At 40.7% G+C, this 15,901-nt stretch overlaps 1 protein-coding gene across 2 annotated transcripts in view; it reads right to left on the reverse strand.

Annotated features, from left to right (window-relative positions):
- RPS6KA3 (ribosomal protein S6 kinase A3) overlaps positions 1 to 15,362 on the reverse strand; it is a 77,935-nt gene extending 62,573 nt beyond the window's left edge. For both annotated transcript variants that reach the window (XM_034073245.1, XM_034073238.1), the window contains exons 1-2: positions 15,133 to 15,362; positions 2,760 to 2,816 (exon numbers count right to left, since the gene is read on the reverse strand). In XM_034073245.1, coding sequence (XP_033929136.1) covers positions 2,760 to 2,816; positions 15,133 to 15,204 — 129 coding nt within the window. In that variant the 5' untranslated portion in view covers positions 15,205 to 15,362. The remainder of the gene's footprint in view (positions 1 to 2,759; positions 2,817 to 15,132) is intronic.
- Positions 15,363 to 15,901: the final 539 nt, after the last annotated feature.

Below are 15,901 nucleotides of genomic sequence, written 5' to 3' on the forward strand. Positions count from 1 at the left end.
ATTGCAGTCAGCTTGTAACACTCTGCTGTTTCTTCCTCACAGCTTCCCCTGCTCCAGCGTGGGTCTGTCTTGGGAGCCACAGTTCTTTAAGAACTGCTCCAGCGTAGGCCCTTCCACAGAGTTCAGTTCTTCAGGAACAGACTACTCCGGCATGAATATCCACGGGCCATAGTTCCACACAAGTATTTTTCCTTTCTTACTCTTTAACACTGCACTGCTTTAGAATCATTTGTCAGTACCTGCTTTGTTTATTCACCCCATGTTACGATACAAGAGCCTTGCATGCTATGAGGAGGAACCAAAAGCAGTTATATAGTGCAGGCTTTTAATCTCCTAATTTTCCTATCACTTAAGTACTACATCTGTTATTGTTATTTTTGAAGACAAGCACAGAAAAGGTAACTCCACCAAGGAGGTGGCTTATCACTTCTTCCAAGTGACAGGACAAGAGCTAATTGCCTCAAGCTGTGCCAGGGGAGGTTTAGACTGGATATTAGGAAAATCTTCACATAGAGGGTGATCAAGTATTGGAATAGACTGCCCAGGGAAGTGGTGAAATCACTGCCCCTGGAAGTGTTCAAAATCTGTGTAGATGAGGCCTTTATTGACATGGTTTAGTGGTGGTCTTGGCAGTCTTGGGGGAACAGTTGGACTTGATAATCTTAAAGGTATTTTCCAACCTGGTTGATTCAATGTTTTTCTAATCTGGCTCTGTCCACACCTTCAGCAGAAACTGCAATTGTGTTTCAATTATATCCATGTTACATATATGTAAACAGCTTTAACCATCTAATCACAAGCTGAAGTTTGTACAATATGCAATACCAGCATAGAATCCTGAATTCCGACCAAATATGGAGTTCCAAAAATTCTATTTTATTGGTAAGGCCATTTATCACTAGTCTTAACAGTCAACTAGCACTCTCTGACACAAAACTACAGGTAAACACTGAAATTGCCTTCACATCTGAAGATCTCAATAAGAATCCCTAACTCCCTGTATCTTCACATAATGAAATTTGAGAACTGCAAGTTTGACATGTAGATAAGGAAATTGAAGAAATTATCAATGGGCTTTCATGTGACCTTCTCTTTAGCAGCAACCACTATTTTCAAGAAGCCTAGGTTAAGAATTCTTTTGATTAATGCCTCTTAATAACAACAGCATTGGAAACTACAGTTTCACAGTCCTTCCTCACCTTTGACTTACCCCTGAAAGACTACTGAAAGCTGAAAGCAGAAGGAATATGAAGTATGAGCTTTTAGAGTTTATGGATAGCCGGTAGGGGGGGAGTGGGGGTGTTAACAGGGAAGGAAGAAAAAAAGGAATAGATACCCATTTTTTTTTGTGTTTACTTGCTAGGTCAAGTCAAAATGACCACTGTACTCCTATGTGTGCTTCACAGTGCATTAGTTGAGAGGTCTCCAATGCTTACTGTCCAGATCTGATTTATAGTAAACATAAATCTACATTAGTACTTCAGCCTCTGCTTTTGGCTACTGCATCACTCTGAAAATTTCACTAAGCAAGTTTCAGCATTTAGCATCTGATGTCAGGGAGGGGACAGATCTGAGGTCACCATCGAAGTTGATACTTAGAGCTATCATCTTGAGTTATCTCCATGCAGACACTTCTGAAGCCCCCAGCTGCTTCAGCTCTGAACCAATGAACAGAAGGTCTCTTCCACTCTGATTTAGTTAAATTATCATCACAAGAGAAAGCTGGAGTGCACATCAACAGGACTTAAGAAACCCCTGGGCCTCCATGGACTAGCTTTGCTATTCTTGAATGCACTTTGAAGTGACATATATAAAGTTTTCAACCAGAAGCCCAGGAAGAGGACTTAAACCTCTACCTTAGCATTTTTAGTTCTATAGAGAAAAGGAATAGAAAGAATCTTCCAGGATAATGAAGATTTATTATGCAAATAATCTAGTTTTACATAGGTCAATAAGGAAAATATGAAATGACTAATGCTAACAATTAAAGGGCACGGAGGGATACTGCCAAGAAATCTTACAACAGTATGGAAAAACAAAGGTGACAGCTACTGTTACATGTTGCACATCAAAATAGAAAGGAAAAAGGTGTACACTGACATGCTGCAAGAATCACATTTCAAACAATAAGCACATATGCATCTGCAATGGAATCTGTGTGGAATTTAACCACGAGGGAGTAATTTGTTGTGACACGACCACAACAGAAACCTTAACTGTTAATAAAGCATACTCTGGAACTCATAGATGTAAAATATTTTCACCTATGCAGTGATACAACTATCAGAAGCCAGTGGCAGTACTTTGCTCACTGTCACTAGGAAAACTGGACAGTAAAAAAGAACCACTTGTTTTCAAGGTTTGCTAAAAGGAGCTCAACCTCCCTTCCTATTCAGGAATGCTTTAACTTGCCACATGTTACTATGAAATCATCTCACTCACCAACTCCATTATAAGTTCCACCACATTCAGCTTTGTGCTTTCCATAAAAGCCTACCTCATACCAAAAATATTACAGAGAGCCTATGTCATACAAAAATACTAGGGAAAGTATAAAAAATTCATCAGAACAAACAGTAGGATACTGAACTAGGTAAGAGAGTGAGAAGGAACCTCTCTCAAAACTAGCAGAGTCCTAAATTACACCTCACATCTAGTAAACCTAAACAACAAATATTAGTGGCAAAATGCACGCAAATTAATACCACTGTGCTACAACACTGTACTATGTATCTTATTTACAACCATCTTTTACTCACAGTTTGTGGGTTGATATCATCTTCTCCCATTGGTTCATCCACAACTTGCTGTCCGTTCTGTAAAAACCAGACACAGCAAGTTACTAGAAATGAATCCAAGTACAGAAATAAATACATCAGATATGTGCTTTCACGGCATGCTACTGCACAGGACCAAGTGTTCTCTTTGCCATATTCTATAAAAAAAGTAATTGAAAGTAAACATATACTACTGGCATGCAATGCCAATCTTGCTTTGATCCTCACGTATTAAACTAAAGTCACAGTAAGAATATACAAAACAATCTGGCATTTGAGATCTTACTACTACACGGCTATACATTATTTTCCACTACTCTTCTGCAAAAGAGTTAAACCTGATGAAGACTGAGCAGCAAAAAGCCACAATGAAGAACAAATAAACAGGTTCTTTCTAAGAGCAAGAGCTTATGTAGCAAGCTAGCCCTTACTCTACCATGACTACTTCAAGAAAATGAATAACTATGGTATAGCCTTATAAAAACTTTGAATGCAATACTAATTTTACTAACCATCACTTACTACTTTCTGTATCTTTCTAAGAAGCATTCTAACAAGCCATGTAGAGAAATAGGCTTTTAAATTTGAAATTTGCCATAAAGATTTTAAAAAAAAATTAAATATCTTGTTCGTCAACAAATGCTTTCTTTTCTTTGTCAGTGGTATTATACTTCAACAACCTCTAAGGGACAGTTTTCCCAGAAAGACGTAGACAACAATCTTGCTTACACAACAAGCAGAAATCTTACCAAGTTTTGAGGAAAAATATCTATTTCCTAAGTTATAGTACAGGATATCACCTTCTTAGTCTCTCCTAAAGCTTAACATCAATTCAATATGATTTTATAAATAAATAAGAAACTATTCAAAATCACAACATATTCCATTAGCACTACTGGCAGAATTAAAGTCCATTTGCGCATTTTTCCCCTAGAGAACACAAAGCCTAATTAATCTGTTTTTCAGAGCTTAATTTACTTAAAACAAAGTCGCATGCACGTATGGACAGTTTCTAGATGTTTGAAGCTAAAGTCTCTGATCAGCTTTTATTCACTTTCTTTCTATACCTCTCTCTTCCCACAGTTCAGTTTTTCAGCAGACTTCTTGTGTGGAACTTTCCTAGCATCTTTCTGCAACAACTTCTGACTAATACAGTCTCCCAGCTTGCACATGGCTGAAGGTGAATCTTTTATATGAAGTGACAGATTAAACCCTAACCACTTATGAATTCTAATTTTCAAATATTGCAAGCACAGTGAATGTTTCATCTCAGATGATTACCAGCTCTCTACCAAGTCTTCTCCTGAGCATTTTTCTTGCTAAAAGATGCAGCTGGATAAAGTTAAATTATCCAGGGCAAAGTTCTGGCATATGGTAGCATTGTCATTTTCTCATCTTAACTGGCTTCAGGAAGACACTAGAGACTTTTTGTATAACCCTAGCCTACTCTAGCAGTCATCTTTCCATGGCAGACAACTAGTAAAAAATCAGCTGCATGTGTTATAGTTTAATATAGAGATGAATATAATCTTTTTAAGTGGTCTCTGTTAAGGGCAGTCAGTACAACCTTCTGAGAGTAATTTGATAAGATGATGCTCCAAAAAGCCTAAATTCCCCTCACTGTAACATCTTTTACTTATAGTATATTGGCAATGAATATGGTACTATCCTTCCCTTAAGATACATAGAAAGTTGAAAAAAACAAATAGAAGACCATAAAAATAGCAGCTTAGCTAAGTAACAGAAATGAGTGTTTTTAATAAAGCCTGTTTACAAGAAAGCATATTGTGTATACAGTACCATCAAGGCCACAAGTCACATACTTTCCCTTTAATCTATGGCATATATTTAAATATTAACATTTGTATTTTAGCTACACATCTCTATATTCTGCTCATATTACAAAACCGCTTCCACAGTATCTTGTCAACAGGAAAATATGAGAAGAAAAACAGCAGAATAAGACAATTAACTTTAGCTGGAAAGGAGGAGTCTATAATGTCCTAACTACTAATGATGGCTAAACTCCGGGGCCTAAAATAGGGCAATTTGTGTAACAAAGCCATGTGCTCTAAACTGACTCCACATGCAGATTTTCAGAAACAGCGATTCCTGCTACAGCAGACATTCTGCTGAATAACAACATACATTAACTGCAGGTTAAATAAGAATTTACTACACAATAAGCTTTAAGATCTCACATTTACTATTTTAAGGCAATTGAAACATAGCTGAAAGTGGAACAAACTATCAGAAACTTGAAACAAGCCTCTCTGAAGCAACAATGTGAGAGGAGCCTCCATTTTTAAAAAGGTTCTTAATCTTTCACCTAATTGACTTTTTCCACATTCCACCAGTTAACCAGGGGAAAGAAAACAGAAACAAAAACAAACCCAAGAATAAACATAAAAACCTTTTGCAACACAAATGAACTGGTTTGTACAATCTGGTTTTCCTGCATTGCTTTCAGGTAATTTTCAGTTGAATTCAAGCAACGAATTCCAAACACAATTATTGGAGCTAGGAACAATCTCAAGCAATCAGCATGTACTCCATGAAGTCATGTCTGAGCCAGATCACTGGATTAGCAAGATCTTTTTAAATAAGTCTACCCAAGCAACGATTATGCTAAAGGAATCACTGGATGGCAGAACCAGTTTTTCCCAGAACAGTCTAAGCCATGTAAGGTAAAGAAGAATATGTATGTATGATTTATGGTTTGATGGTATATGATACCATTAGATGCAGCTGTGTATTCAGAAAGATTACAAAGTGTACTGTTTTTCTTATTAATTAAAATGTAAAGCCAAAAGGTTCCTATATTGGTAGTGGCAATATTAAAACCACCGTGGAGCAAAGAGGTCAGCAGCATGCTTAAGAGGCAAGCGAATGAAGTCCCATTTTGCTAAATGTAGGCTCCCTCTAGTATTTAACCAGATCCAAGGGCATGTCTCAATGACATAACAGACTGGAAATAAATAGTCTGATGAATAGAGAATAACAGAACGTTAAGTATATTTTTCTCATGGTCTAATTCAAAAGACAGACTCTAGATTCTGATTATTCTTCAGCTGCACTTCTCCCATAGTGGGACACTAAGCAAGCAAAATGGACCAAAGAGCTGGTATTTCCAGCACTCCGGCTCTAAGAGTAGAACATATTTCAGATGACAGCACAAGAGAACTATAAAAAAAAAAATAACAGAAAGGGTCCACAGAACGTTTCTATTTGCACCTAAGCACATCAGCAATTAATTTACATCATGAAAAGATGATGCATATGCTTTACAAAGGTAATCTAACAAAATGCTTGTCTAGTCCACATAAGTTCTACTTCCTATTCTGTTTTCCAGTAGAAACAGTTAAGTTAGCTAGAGGTTTGACTCCAAAAACTTTTAAACCTGTTGCCACATTTCACTAAATTGGTAGAAATTAATACTTAAATACAGTTATGTTCCAGTAGTTTTCTTGAAGACACATGGACAGGAACACAAACTGATCCTACAGGTTCCCTATGTATAAAACAAGTATCAAGGAATCTGCATCAGGCAGGTGGTACACAAGTGTTCCCTGTATGAACTCTCAGAACCTCTGACACAAAAGAAAATCAACTACAAAATGGGGAATGAACCATCAGTATTTCTAGCAACCAAAAGTTACAGGTTTAAGCCCACTGAACTCTTAAGGTATAATCAAGTACTCGATTTTCCTGGCAAAAAGACAGTTTAAAGAAGGTTGGGGGGGGGGGGGGGAGTCGAGTGTGTTTTTGTGGGGTTTTTTGAGGATTGGTGTTTTTTTCGCGCGTGTGTGTATTTCTGGTTTGTTTGGGGTTTTTTCACTTTTTTTTTACTTTTTTTTTTTAATTTCAGATTATTTCACTTTTTAGCCAATAATGTGCTCTATATTAAGGTATTGGTATTACGAAAATATAACCACAGTAAATCCTTTGTGAGAAATAAGTATATCAGAAATGTAGCCCACATCCCACTCACAATCAATTAACCACTTTTTGTGAAGCAGGGAATATCCTGTACTCTACACTTTATATTGATTGAGAGTCTTTATGTCACTTTTTTTTTTTTTTAAAATTATGGTTCCAACTTTTACTGCAAGACATCTAATTCATCTCAGCAGTCTGGTAAAATTGTACTATCTTCAGCACCTGCACAACAAAACAAATGCTATTTTCACCTATCCTTTTGATTAACACTGGACTCACCTGGGTAATATTGTACGAAAAAGACAATCATCCTTAAGAGCAATTTGAACTTACCAATTTGGTGCATTATATCTTATTTCAATAGTAATGCCAGGTACCCATCATTCCCATCACACGGGTTTATTACAGATATCTAGACCATACTAACTGAAATATTAAAAACAACAAATCGTGTTTCCTGTAGTACTATTTTCCCCCTATTTCTCCTGTTAGTTTCATCAATAATATTACACATAGTATACACCTGAAGTTTTTAGATTTAGTTTAGCATCCCCACTCTTACATTCTGTTTGCAAATCAAAGTTCTGCTAACTTGGATTTGACCTTGCTGAATGTTACATTCTTTCCTACAGTTCAATGGATTGTTTTTCTGAAGGACGTAAGTTTGTCCCCAAAGCTTCTTCAATGTTAGACATCACCTAATGTCTTCCTGCATCCCCAAAACATCTCTTATTTGTGTTTAGACTATTGCTAGACTATTTTGGGATCTTTAAGTAGCCTCTCTCCATGAACACACATGAACTCTCAGTATTATTATTTAGTCACTAAAACTCTGGCTCATCTGTTGGTTGATGAGAAAATGAACATGAGCCAGCTTCAGTGTGCGCTCGCAGCCCAGAAAGCCAACCATATCCTGGGCTGCATCAAAAGGAGCGTGACCAGCAGGTAGAAGGAGGTGATCCTGCCCCTCTACTCTGCTCTCGTCAGCCCTCACTTGGAGTACTGTGTGCAGTTTTGGTGTCCTCAACACCTCAACATAAAAAGGACATGGAGCTGTTAGAACAAGTCCAGAGGAGGACCACGAGGATGATCAGGGGACTGGATCACCTCCCATATGAAGACAGGCTGAGAAAGTTGGGGCTGTTCAGCCTGGAGAAGAGAAGGCTGCGTGGAGACCTCATAGCAGCCTTCCAGTATCTGAAGGGGGCCTATAAGGATGCTGGAGAGGGACTATTCATTAGGGACTGTAGTGATAGGACAAGGGGTAATGGGTTAAAGCTTCAACAGCAGAGGTTTAGACTGGATATAAGGAGGAAGTTCTTTACTGTGCGGGTGGTGAGGTACTGGAATTGGTTGCCCAGGGAGGTTGTGACTGCTCCATCCCTGGCAGTGTTCAAGGCCAGGTTGAACAGAGCCTTGGGTGGCATGGTTTAGTGGGAGGTGTCCCTGCCCATGGCAGGGGGGTTGGAACTAGGTGAACTTAAGGTCCTTTCCAACCCTAACTATTCTATGATTCTATATACATCTGAGCACTTAACACTATTGTTTTCAAGGGACTCTCAACTGACAAAGCTCAAGAACTATGCAATCTTTGAACTGAGTGAAGATGTAACAATGCTTCTGACTTTTTTCATATCAGCAAAGAATACAGTATTCCTACCAAAACATTAATAACAAATCTGCTGTTAGCAACACAAGGTGCTGCATGGAACTACATTCAATAAAAGCCTTTCAAACTGTACATGCTCAAGCTTGCTATTCTAAGCTGCAGCAAGCTACCCTGAGAAAAAACCTGTAGGTCCACAGAAAAACAGCTGAAAATAGACTGAGAAGTCCTTGAGGGGTCATCCAATCTATCTCAGTGCACCAAGACATTCCTGCAATATCGCTCACAAGACATTCATGTCTCCCCCCTTCTTAAATCTTCAGTAATGGAGTTTTATCAATCTATTCCAATGCTTAACTGAAATATAAGGATTTAATATAATCTGAGTTAATAACTTGTGCCCTAATTCCTGCGCTATGAAGCCACAACAATCCAAAGCACTTAACTAAATCCTGACCCAATTAAAACTTAGTATATGTAAGAAGCAGAAGTGAGCTATCATCTTAGATTTCCATAGATGCTCTGGATGCATTCATCCATTTTGCATATTATGTTAAAGATGGTACACACAAGTATTAAATACTTGAATTTCTTGAAAAATCAAAAAACTACAGATATTATTTTTAAGAAATAAAACTAGTGCTAGTATTGCTTCTATAGAAGAAAAGTTGCAGCTCCCAGTGAGTTTAATTCTCTGAATTAGTTGAGCTTGAAGACAAACAAGTCCCATGGCATTATCCAAGATGTTGGACATACAGCACCATAAAATCTTTGTCCAGGCCAACAACAACAACAACAACAAATCCCTACTTGTATGAGAGGTAACCAACTAACCAAACAAATAAAATCCCAAACAAAATATGCACCATATATTCTCTTTTCATCTGCTCCAAAGAGGAAGAAGAAAGATAACTGTAGAAATCATTTCAATAAATCCAACCACTGCTGCACACACAAAAAGAAATTCCTTCTCTGTTCACACACATTATCCTAAGAGTAACTCCATCACCTGACTGTATACCAGTCTTACTACTAAGGCTGTATTTGCACAATACAATTTGTCCCAGGCCCACCAGAATGTGCTCCATCTGCATAGGCTCCTTCACAGACAAGGGATATGTACCAGCTCCTTTCCCCATGAGTCAAGGGCAGTCGATGGGCACAGCTAGGCTGTGTGCCTGCAGCTTCTTACAATGCAGAGAGGTTTATAGACATGAGCTGGTTTCTCAGAATCTCTTTGCATGATAAATGACAGAGCTTGGAATTTGATACTGAAGTCAACTAAATCATTACTTGTTTATGCTCACTTTGTCATTTAGCTGTTTTAGTAAACTCAACTAAGGAGACTAAGCTACAGAGCAACTTCACTATTTCCTAAAATTCAGGTTTCCCAAGGTGACTGTAAAACAACTGTCAACCTCTAGAAGACAGGAGGAGAAAGACTCCCCATTAAGCAAAAAGAATTAACATGCAAGTCTGAGTTCTAACATGATTGCCAAAATTAGTCAATGATATGTAAGGAATAACAAAAATAATATTCATCATAGTCTGATTACATCCTGAAACCTCCACCTTTTAAGCCTGCAGGATGAAGATTTTATTTCTCAATGCTATGTTTTGCTGTGATTTTAAAATCACAGTAGAATATCATTTCTTCACATCTTCTGTATATACTTAAGCATGTTCCAATAAATTAATGCTTGGAATTAAATGATAAATGGAAATGTAGTTAATTTAATTAAATGGAACCTTAGAAACTGTGTCAGAAAACAGACAGACCATAACAATGTACTTGGAAGACAAGTGCTACTTCTTACACAATTGAATTGCTCCATTTAAAGAAACAACAACAACAACAACAACAACAAAAGAGTTAAATAGAGCCCTAAGTATACCACAGGGGGCTCCTTGCATCAAAGTGAACATATGGTATCTGTTACTGATCAGAATGAGCTACCAGTAACTTTGTGGTTGAGCCAGGGTCCTAGGTCCCTGGAAATTGCAACTTATCTCCTAGCAAGAACACACTCCATGAATGAGGCTAGGTGGGGTGGCTATACTGTTGAGCTTCATTTTCCCATCTGTTACACAAGATTCCTCCCCTTCAGTCCTCCCTGTTCCGCCCCCCTCCTCCCCGCCCCCTGATTTTCAATGGATAACACATTTAATCATATTTCAGATAAGGAGAGAATAAGCAGTAAAGTATCATGTACGCAAGCATACGGAACAATACTGGCAGTAATCAAACCCTTTTGTTTGTCTCAACTTAAAAATTCCCTGAAGACATTCTAACTTATCCAGGAATCATTAAATGATTCCCCTTTTAAATATCACCAAGATTGAAAAGGCAATTACAAGTTTTTAGTCTTGCCTAAAAAAACTGCTTAAAAATTTAATCATTGGAATATGGCTATGAATTATATTTGGAAACAAACCAAAACACAAACCCCAAAAACCAAACAAAGCCCCACAACCCAACACCAGTATCTTGAATGAGTTCTTAAAGTGGATGTCTGCCAACTGTTAAGATCAATCAACTTAAAAAGCTATTATTTTTGATGTGTAGAAATAATTATTGTAAAAAATTATTAGTCTACATATCATCACAAATCTACATCGAGCATTTCAGATGAAAATCTAGCTAGTGTGATAGATCACAATCAATTCAAAAGCAACAGATGTGCTTACATCTACTTTGTGTTAAATGTCCCAGCTGTGATGAGAAGTATTACCTTCTCTATAAAGAATAGTAATATAACAAGCTAAGAATTGTGGATGTCGTAAGAAAACTAACAGAATGATTTAAGAAGTCAAACTCAACATCTTCCAGGAGGAAATCAAGAGCCATGGAGCACACACAGTACTGCATGAAGGCACTGAATACAGCAGGGTAAAGCACCTGCCTCCTCTTAACCCACCGAGGTGGCAGCAGAACATCAGCATTATGTCACATAGTAGAATTCTGCTAACTTAAAAAACAGAGTAGGTAAAATTATACCATTAACAATATGAAAAATCTGAATGAAAAAAACCCACACACCTAAACACCTTTTATGCTGATGATGTGTTTCTCAAGACAGTATTTACATATATATAACATCTGTTATCTGTCTCCCTATCACAGTATAGTTTGTGGAATACAGGGTATATTATTTATTTAGATGAGAATTAAATTGCCAATTGCCACTTTTAACCCACTGTAAGAAAATGTCTCTGCACAAATCTGTGAAAAACCCAGACTTGAGAATACATTGTACTGAGAGCATGGATGTATGAGATGCAACAGCCAAGTCCTGCAGAGAATTCTGCCTATAATGGAGAGACAAAGTCTAGTCTTCAAAATCCATACAGACCTGCCCATTTAGGTGTTTCCACCTTGGCTTTGAATTGTCTGTGTTGTTTATACTAGAAATGACTGTAAATACAGCCTTTGGTCCTGTGGAACATTAGTACAATGTTGATCACACAGACACCTAAAGAGACAATCACAACCACAGTCTCATGGCAAGACAGCTCATAAACTTCAGATTCCATGCCAGAAGTATCCATTGACATAGAGAACGTCACATTGACATCAGAATGGAATCATGTAGCAAAATGACGTTATACCAGATTCTTTGATTCTTTAAAGCATCAGTGCCACTGTTAAATGTTAGCACCCCATGTCCTGTGCAAGGTTTAATTATTTCTGGATATAAAAGATAAAACAAGGAATTCTACAAAAGGGGATTCATACCATCTATTTAGACACCTAAATAGGTGATCATAAATCTACTGTCAAGAGCAGTGGAAAAAGCCTGAACTTTCTCCACTGCCAATTTAGAACACCTAAATTAAAACTCCTAAAGATAGATGGCACAAATGTTTCCCAGAAAGTCTTAGTAAATAGCATCTTCTTACGATAGCCACTTTTTTCAGTGTACTAGTGTCCACAATTCAACTGCCATAACTGTATTCATTCTCCTCCACTTGACATTATTACGCATAGCTTGGAGTACAGATCAAAGGATGAAGCTAATTATTCAGGCATCCCAATACAAACTCAAATCATCAATACTTAATCTGCTTGAAAGCAGATGACTGGAAATAACAGGCCCATTCTCACCATGAAAAACACATATATGCTTGTTAGAAATGTGGATTAGACCCTTAGTCAATAAAGGATAGCATCATTTCACAGGCTTTTAAGGGTGGTGGGATCTAAACCATAAAACTTTAAAAACAAATCCATGCATTATTCTATATAGACAAATTATTTTTAAAATAGTGTAACAACTTTATACATTGAAAAAAGCTGTAGGAGACACAACGTTGATCACTGACCTATTTGTACCTGTAGAAACAGAAGTCCTGTAACTGATCTCTCAAAACTATAAATCCATATTTTAATTCTTTGCATTATTTCTTAATGACCATGTTCTACAGATTTGCTTTCCTGTACACCTAAGTTACAGCAGTTGGTTATGGCTAACTATACTGTCTTCCGAAGTCATTCCAGTTAAAGGTATTCTAGTCCTCCTACTAAATTTGCTCACAGAACACAGCAAATTGCCTCCTCAGTGGTACCACTGTAAAATCAAATACAAGACTGCAGTGGGAAACAAATAAAAAAAATATTCTGGTTAAAAATTCTGCAAGGTTGAGACCAGGAAAAGGTCTGAGCCAATTTTTAAAGCTCAATAATTTGTAATGCTGTTAGCCACATGGAATTACAAGAACTGTGTCAGCAAATCTGAGAAGTTAACGGAAACTCTTTAACTCGCCAGTATTACAGCTAAAGGCATTACTACCAAACTATGACTGAAATCACAAAGAGTCTCCAGGTGGATGTAAAAAATATTTTTGCTGAAGGATATTCTTGCAGGATAGGAGCTGTAATGAGGATATTGCTGTGATACAGAAAAACACAACTCATGCAAATTGAAAATGCAAGTTATATATTTAGACCATTTGTTTAGGTATTTGACTTAAACTTACTATTTTCACTAAAACATCTTAAGGACTCATTTCAGGTAAGCAACCTTTCTAAACCTTTCTCCTTTTGAAAGTTATATGAGGAGTGTTTACAGATGCAGTTTGGTCTTTTCAAGAGAAGAGTGTTGATTCTAGACTAGGGCCTTAAAGTGCAAACCTGTCAGCTCACTGTTGTTTCACGTTTCATTAGTGGTCCTATACCACTGAAATATGCTAAAACAAGTAACAAAGTCTAATTAACCATGCATATACACACTTTTCAAATAATATAACTTATTTTGCTACCTTTCCAGAGTATATATGCCATTATTGAAGTTACACAGACTACATACACAGAGAGCATGGAAGACAAAACAGTTAAGATCTTTTCTCTAAATCATTAGCCTAAGTAGTCTTGCAGAAACACCTACCCTACCATTTTCTCCCCCACCCTCAAGCATCATACTACTCCCCATTAAAAGAAAATAAAACATTTAAGAGCACCACTTCAAAAGTCAGTGAACAACTAGCAAGACTTTAAAAGGCTGATCTGCCTGTCAGATCAGAACTGCAGATTCTTCTGACCCTCAGAGATGCAGTCACTTTAAGCACAGGGAAGACAAGACAAACAGCAGGACAAATACTTCAGATACTGCAGTAACTTTGCACTGGTCACCCTCTCTTTGCTCCTCTCCCTACATCCCAACCTTGCAACTAATTGTCATGAGCTGGCCTGAGTCCAAACTGTTCAAGATCAGCATCACTTGTAACAGCTTGGCTGCATACCAGCTGGAGCAGATTCAGGTAGAAGCTGCACTGTCAGAGGATGCTATTTCTTTTCAGCTGGGAGTCTGATCGCAAACTAGCACTTGCATTGTGGGCTACTAGGGAATTATGGAGCAAGCACAACTGACTGTGTAGGTGCAGTGTTTACATAGATTCAAACCAACACAGTAGTACGCTGTAGGAAAAAAAAGTGAAAATGAAGGCATTCATGAGCTCGGATGCACGTGAATCTAATTTCCAGCCGCTCTCATTACCTCAGCCTAGGAAAGCTGACACGCGTCCTGCCTAACAAGGGCAGGAGCACATCACCAACTCCCTGCTATCAACAGCAGGAAACCACACTGCGCTACATCTCGGGGATGTTGCCATAAACGCCGCCAAGCACAAAGCTTCACCCATGCGAAACGTCCCTGCGGTTTCCCAAACGCTTGCGAAACTGCAGCGACAACACCATCCTGCTCAGATAATGGGGCAGCGGCACACGGGCGGGGACGGCCATCAGCCGCCTCAGGAGAAGCAGCGGCGAGGGCATCGGGAAAGGTGAGGACAGGCCCCTGCCCTCTTGCCCCCCCACCACCCCGGGCAGCGCTTGCGGAGGCGGTGGGGCCGACCAGGGAAAGGAAACTCTCCGTGACAGTAACCAGACACCATGCTGGAACAAAAGCGCCCCAGTCGCCCGCCGCCGCAGAAGCAGGTTACTCCCTCCCGGGAAAAGGGGCGGAAGGGGAGGGAGCGCGCCGGGAGCAGCCCTGTCCCACGAAACACGCCCCGAGCACCGGCGAAGGGGAGCGCCGGCCGGTCTCGGCCGTGAGTCAGTGCCCGAAGAGGAAACGGCGCGCAGGGGCCGGCGGGCGGCAGCACCAGCGCTCTCCCCGCTGCCCATCCGAGTGGCCCCGCAGCGCTCCACCGGGCTGCCGTCCCAACGGCCCCCTCCCTGCCCCCCTCCCGCTCGGGCGGCTCTGCTTGTCCCCAGCACCCACGAGGGGAAACTCCGTCAGTCCCTTGAGCAGCGGGGGGCCGAGTCCCGTTCCCTCCTCCCAACTTTCCCTACAACTCACCACCCCCCTGTACCTCGGTGCTGCTCTCGGCCGTACTCTCCACAGCCATCTTCTGCCAAGGGTCCGCCAGCTGCGCCAGGGGCATCTTCCCTACACGGCTCCCGCAGCCTCCGCGCTCTGCTTTTCCGCACCCCGGCGGCGGACGAGGCGGAGGCAGCGAGGCAGGCAGCAAGCCCTCCGGAGGGCGCGGGACACCCCGACTGACTAGCGGTAGCTCCTGCGGCGACTGCTGCCCGCTGCCGCCGTCCGTCCGCCTCTCCCTCCCCCCGCCTACCTCCCCTCTGCCAGGCGGAGCCGCGCTTCCGCCCTCCCTCCGACCCGCCGTTCGGGTCCGGCTTCCGCTCACAACATGGCGCCGGGCTAGCACCTGCCCGGACAACGGCGCCTGCGCGCGCCACCGCCAAGCGGGTCTGTTGCTACTGCCGCTGACCTCGCCGTCCTCAGCGGCTGGGCCGCACCGCACCGCCCTGCTCCGCACAGCGGGGAATGCCGCAGCGGAGGGCGCCCGGAGGAGCGGAGCTACGGGCGAGAGGCTGGAGCGTGGCGCTGCTTGAATGCCCAGGCAGGACCAAGTCAATCGCAGGCGCGGCCATGGCTAAGGCCGCCCCACCCCGTGGCCGAATGGCGGGTGGAGCGCTCGGTGAGCGCGGACGATCGAGCTGGTGCGGGCTCCTGAGGCAAGGCATGTCCATATTTAGTTGTTCGCCAGCCTCGGTCGTTTTTGGCCGACGCTGTGCAGGGTGGCGGCGGGCCCGCTAGCTAGCTGAGCTGAGGCGCTGTTC

This window comes from Melopsittacus undulatus, chromosome 2 (genome assembly GCF_012275295.1).
Source record: "Melopsittacus undulatus isolate bMelUnd1 chromosome 2, bMelUnd1.mat.Z, whole genome shotgun sequence".
Classification (NCBI taxonomy): domain Eukaryota; kingdom Metazoa; phylum Chordata; class Aves; order Psittaciformes; family Psittaculidae; genus Melopsittacus; species Melopsittacus undulatus.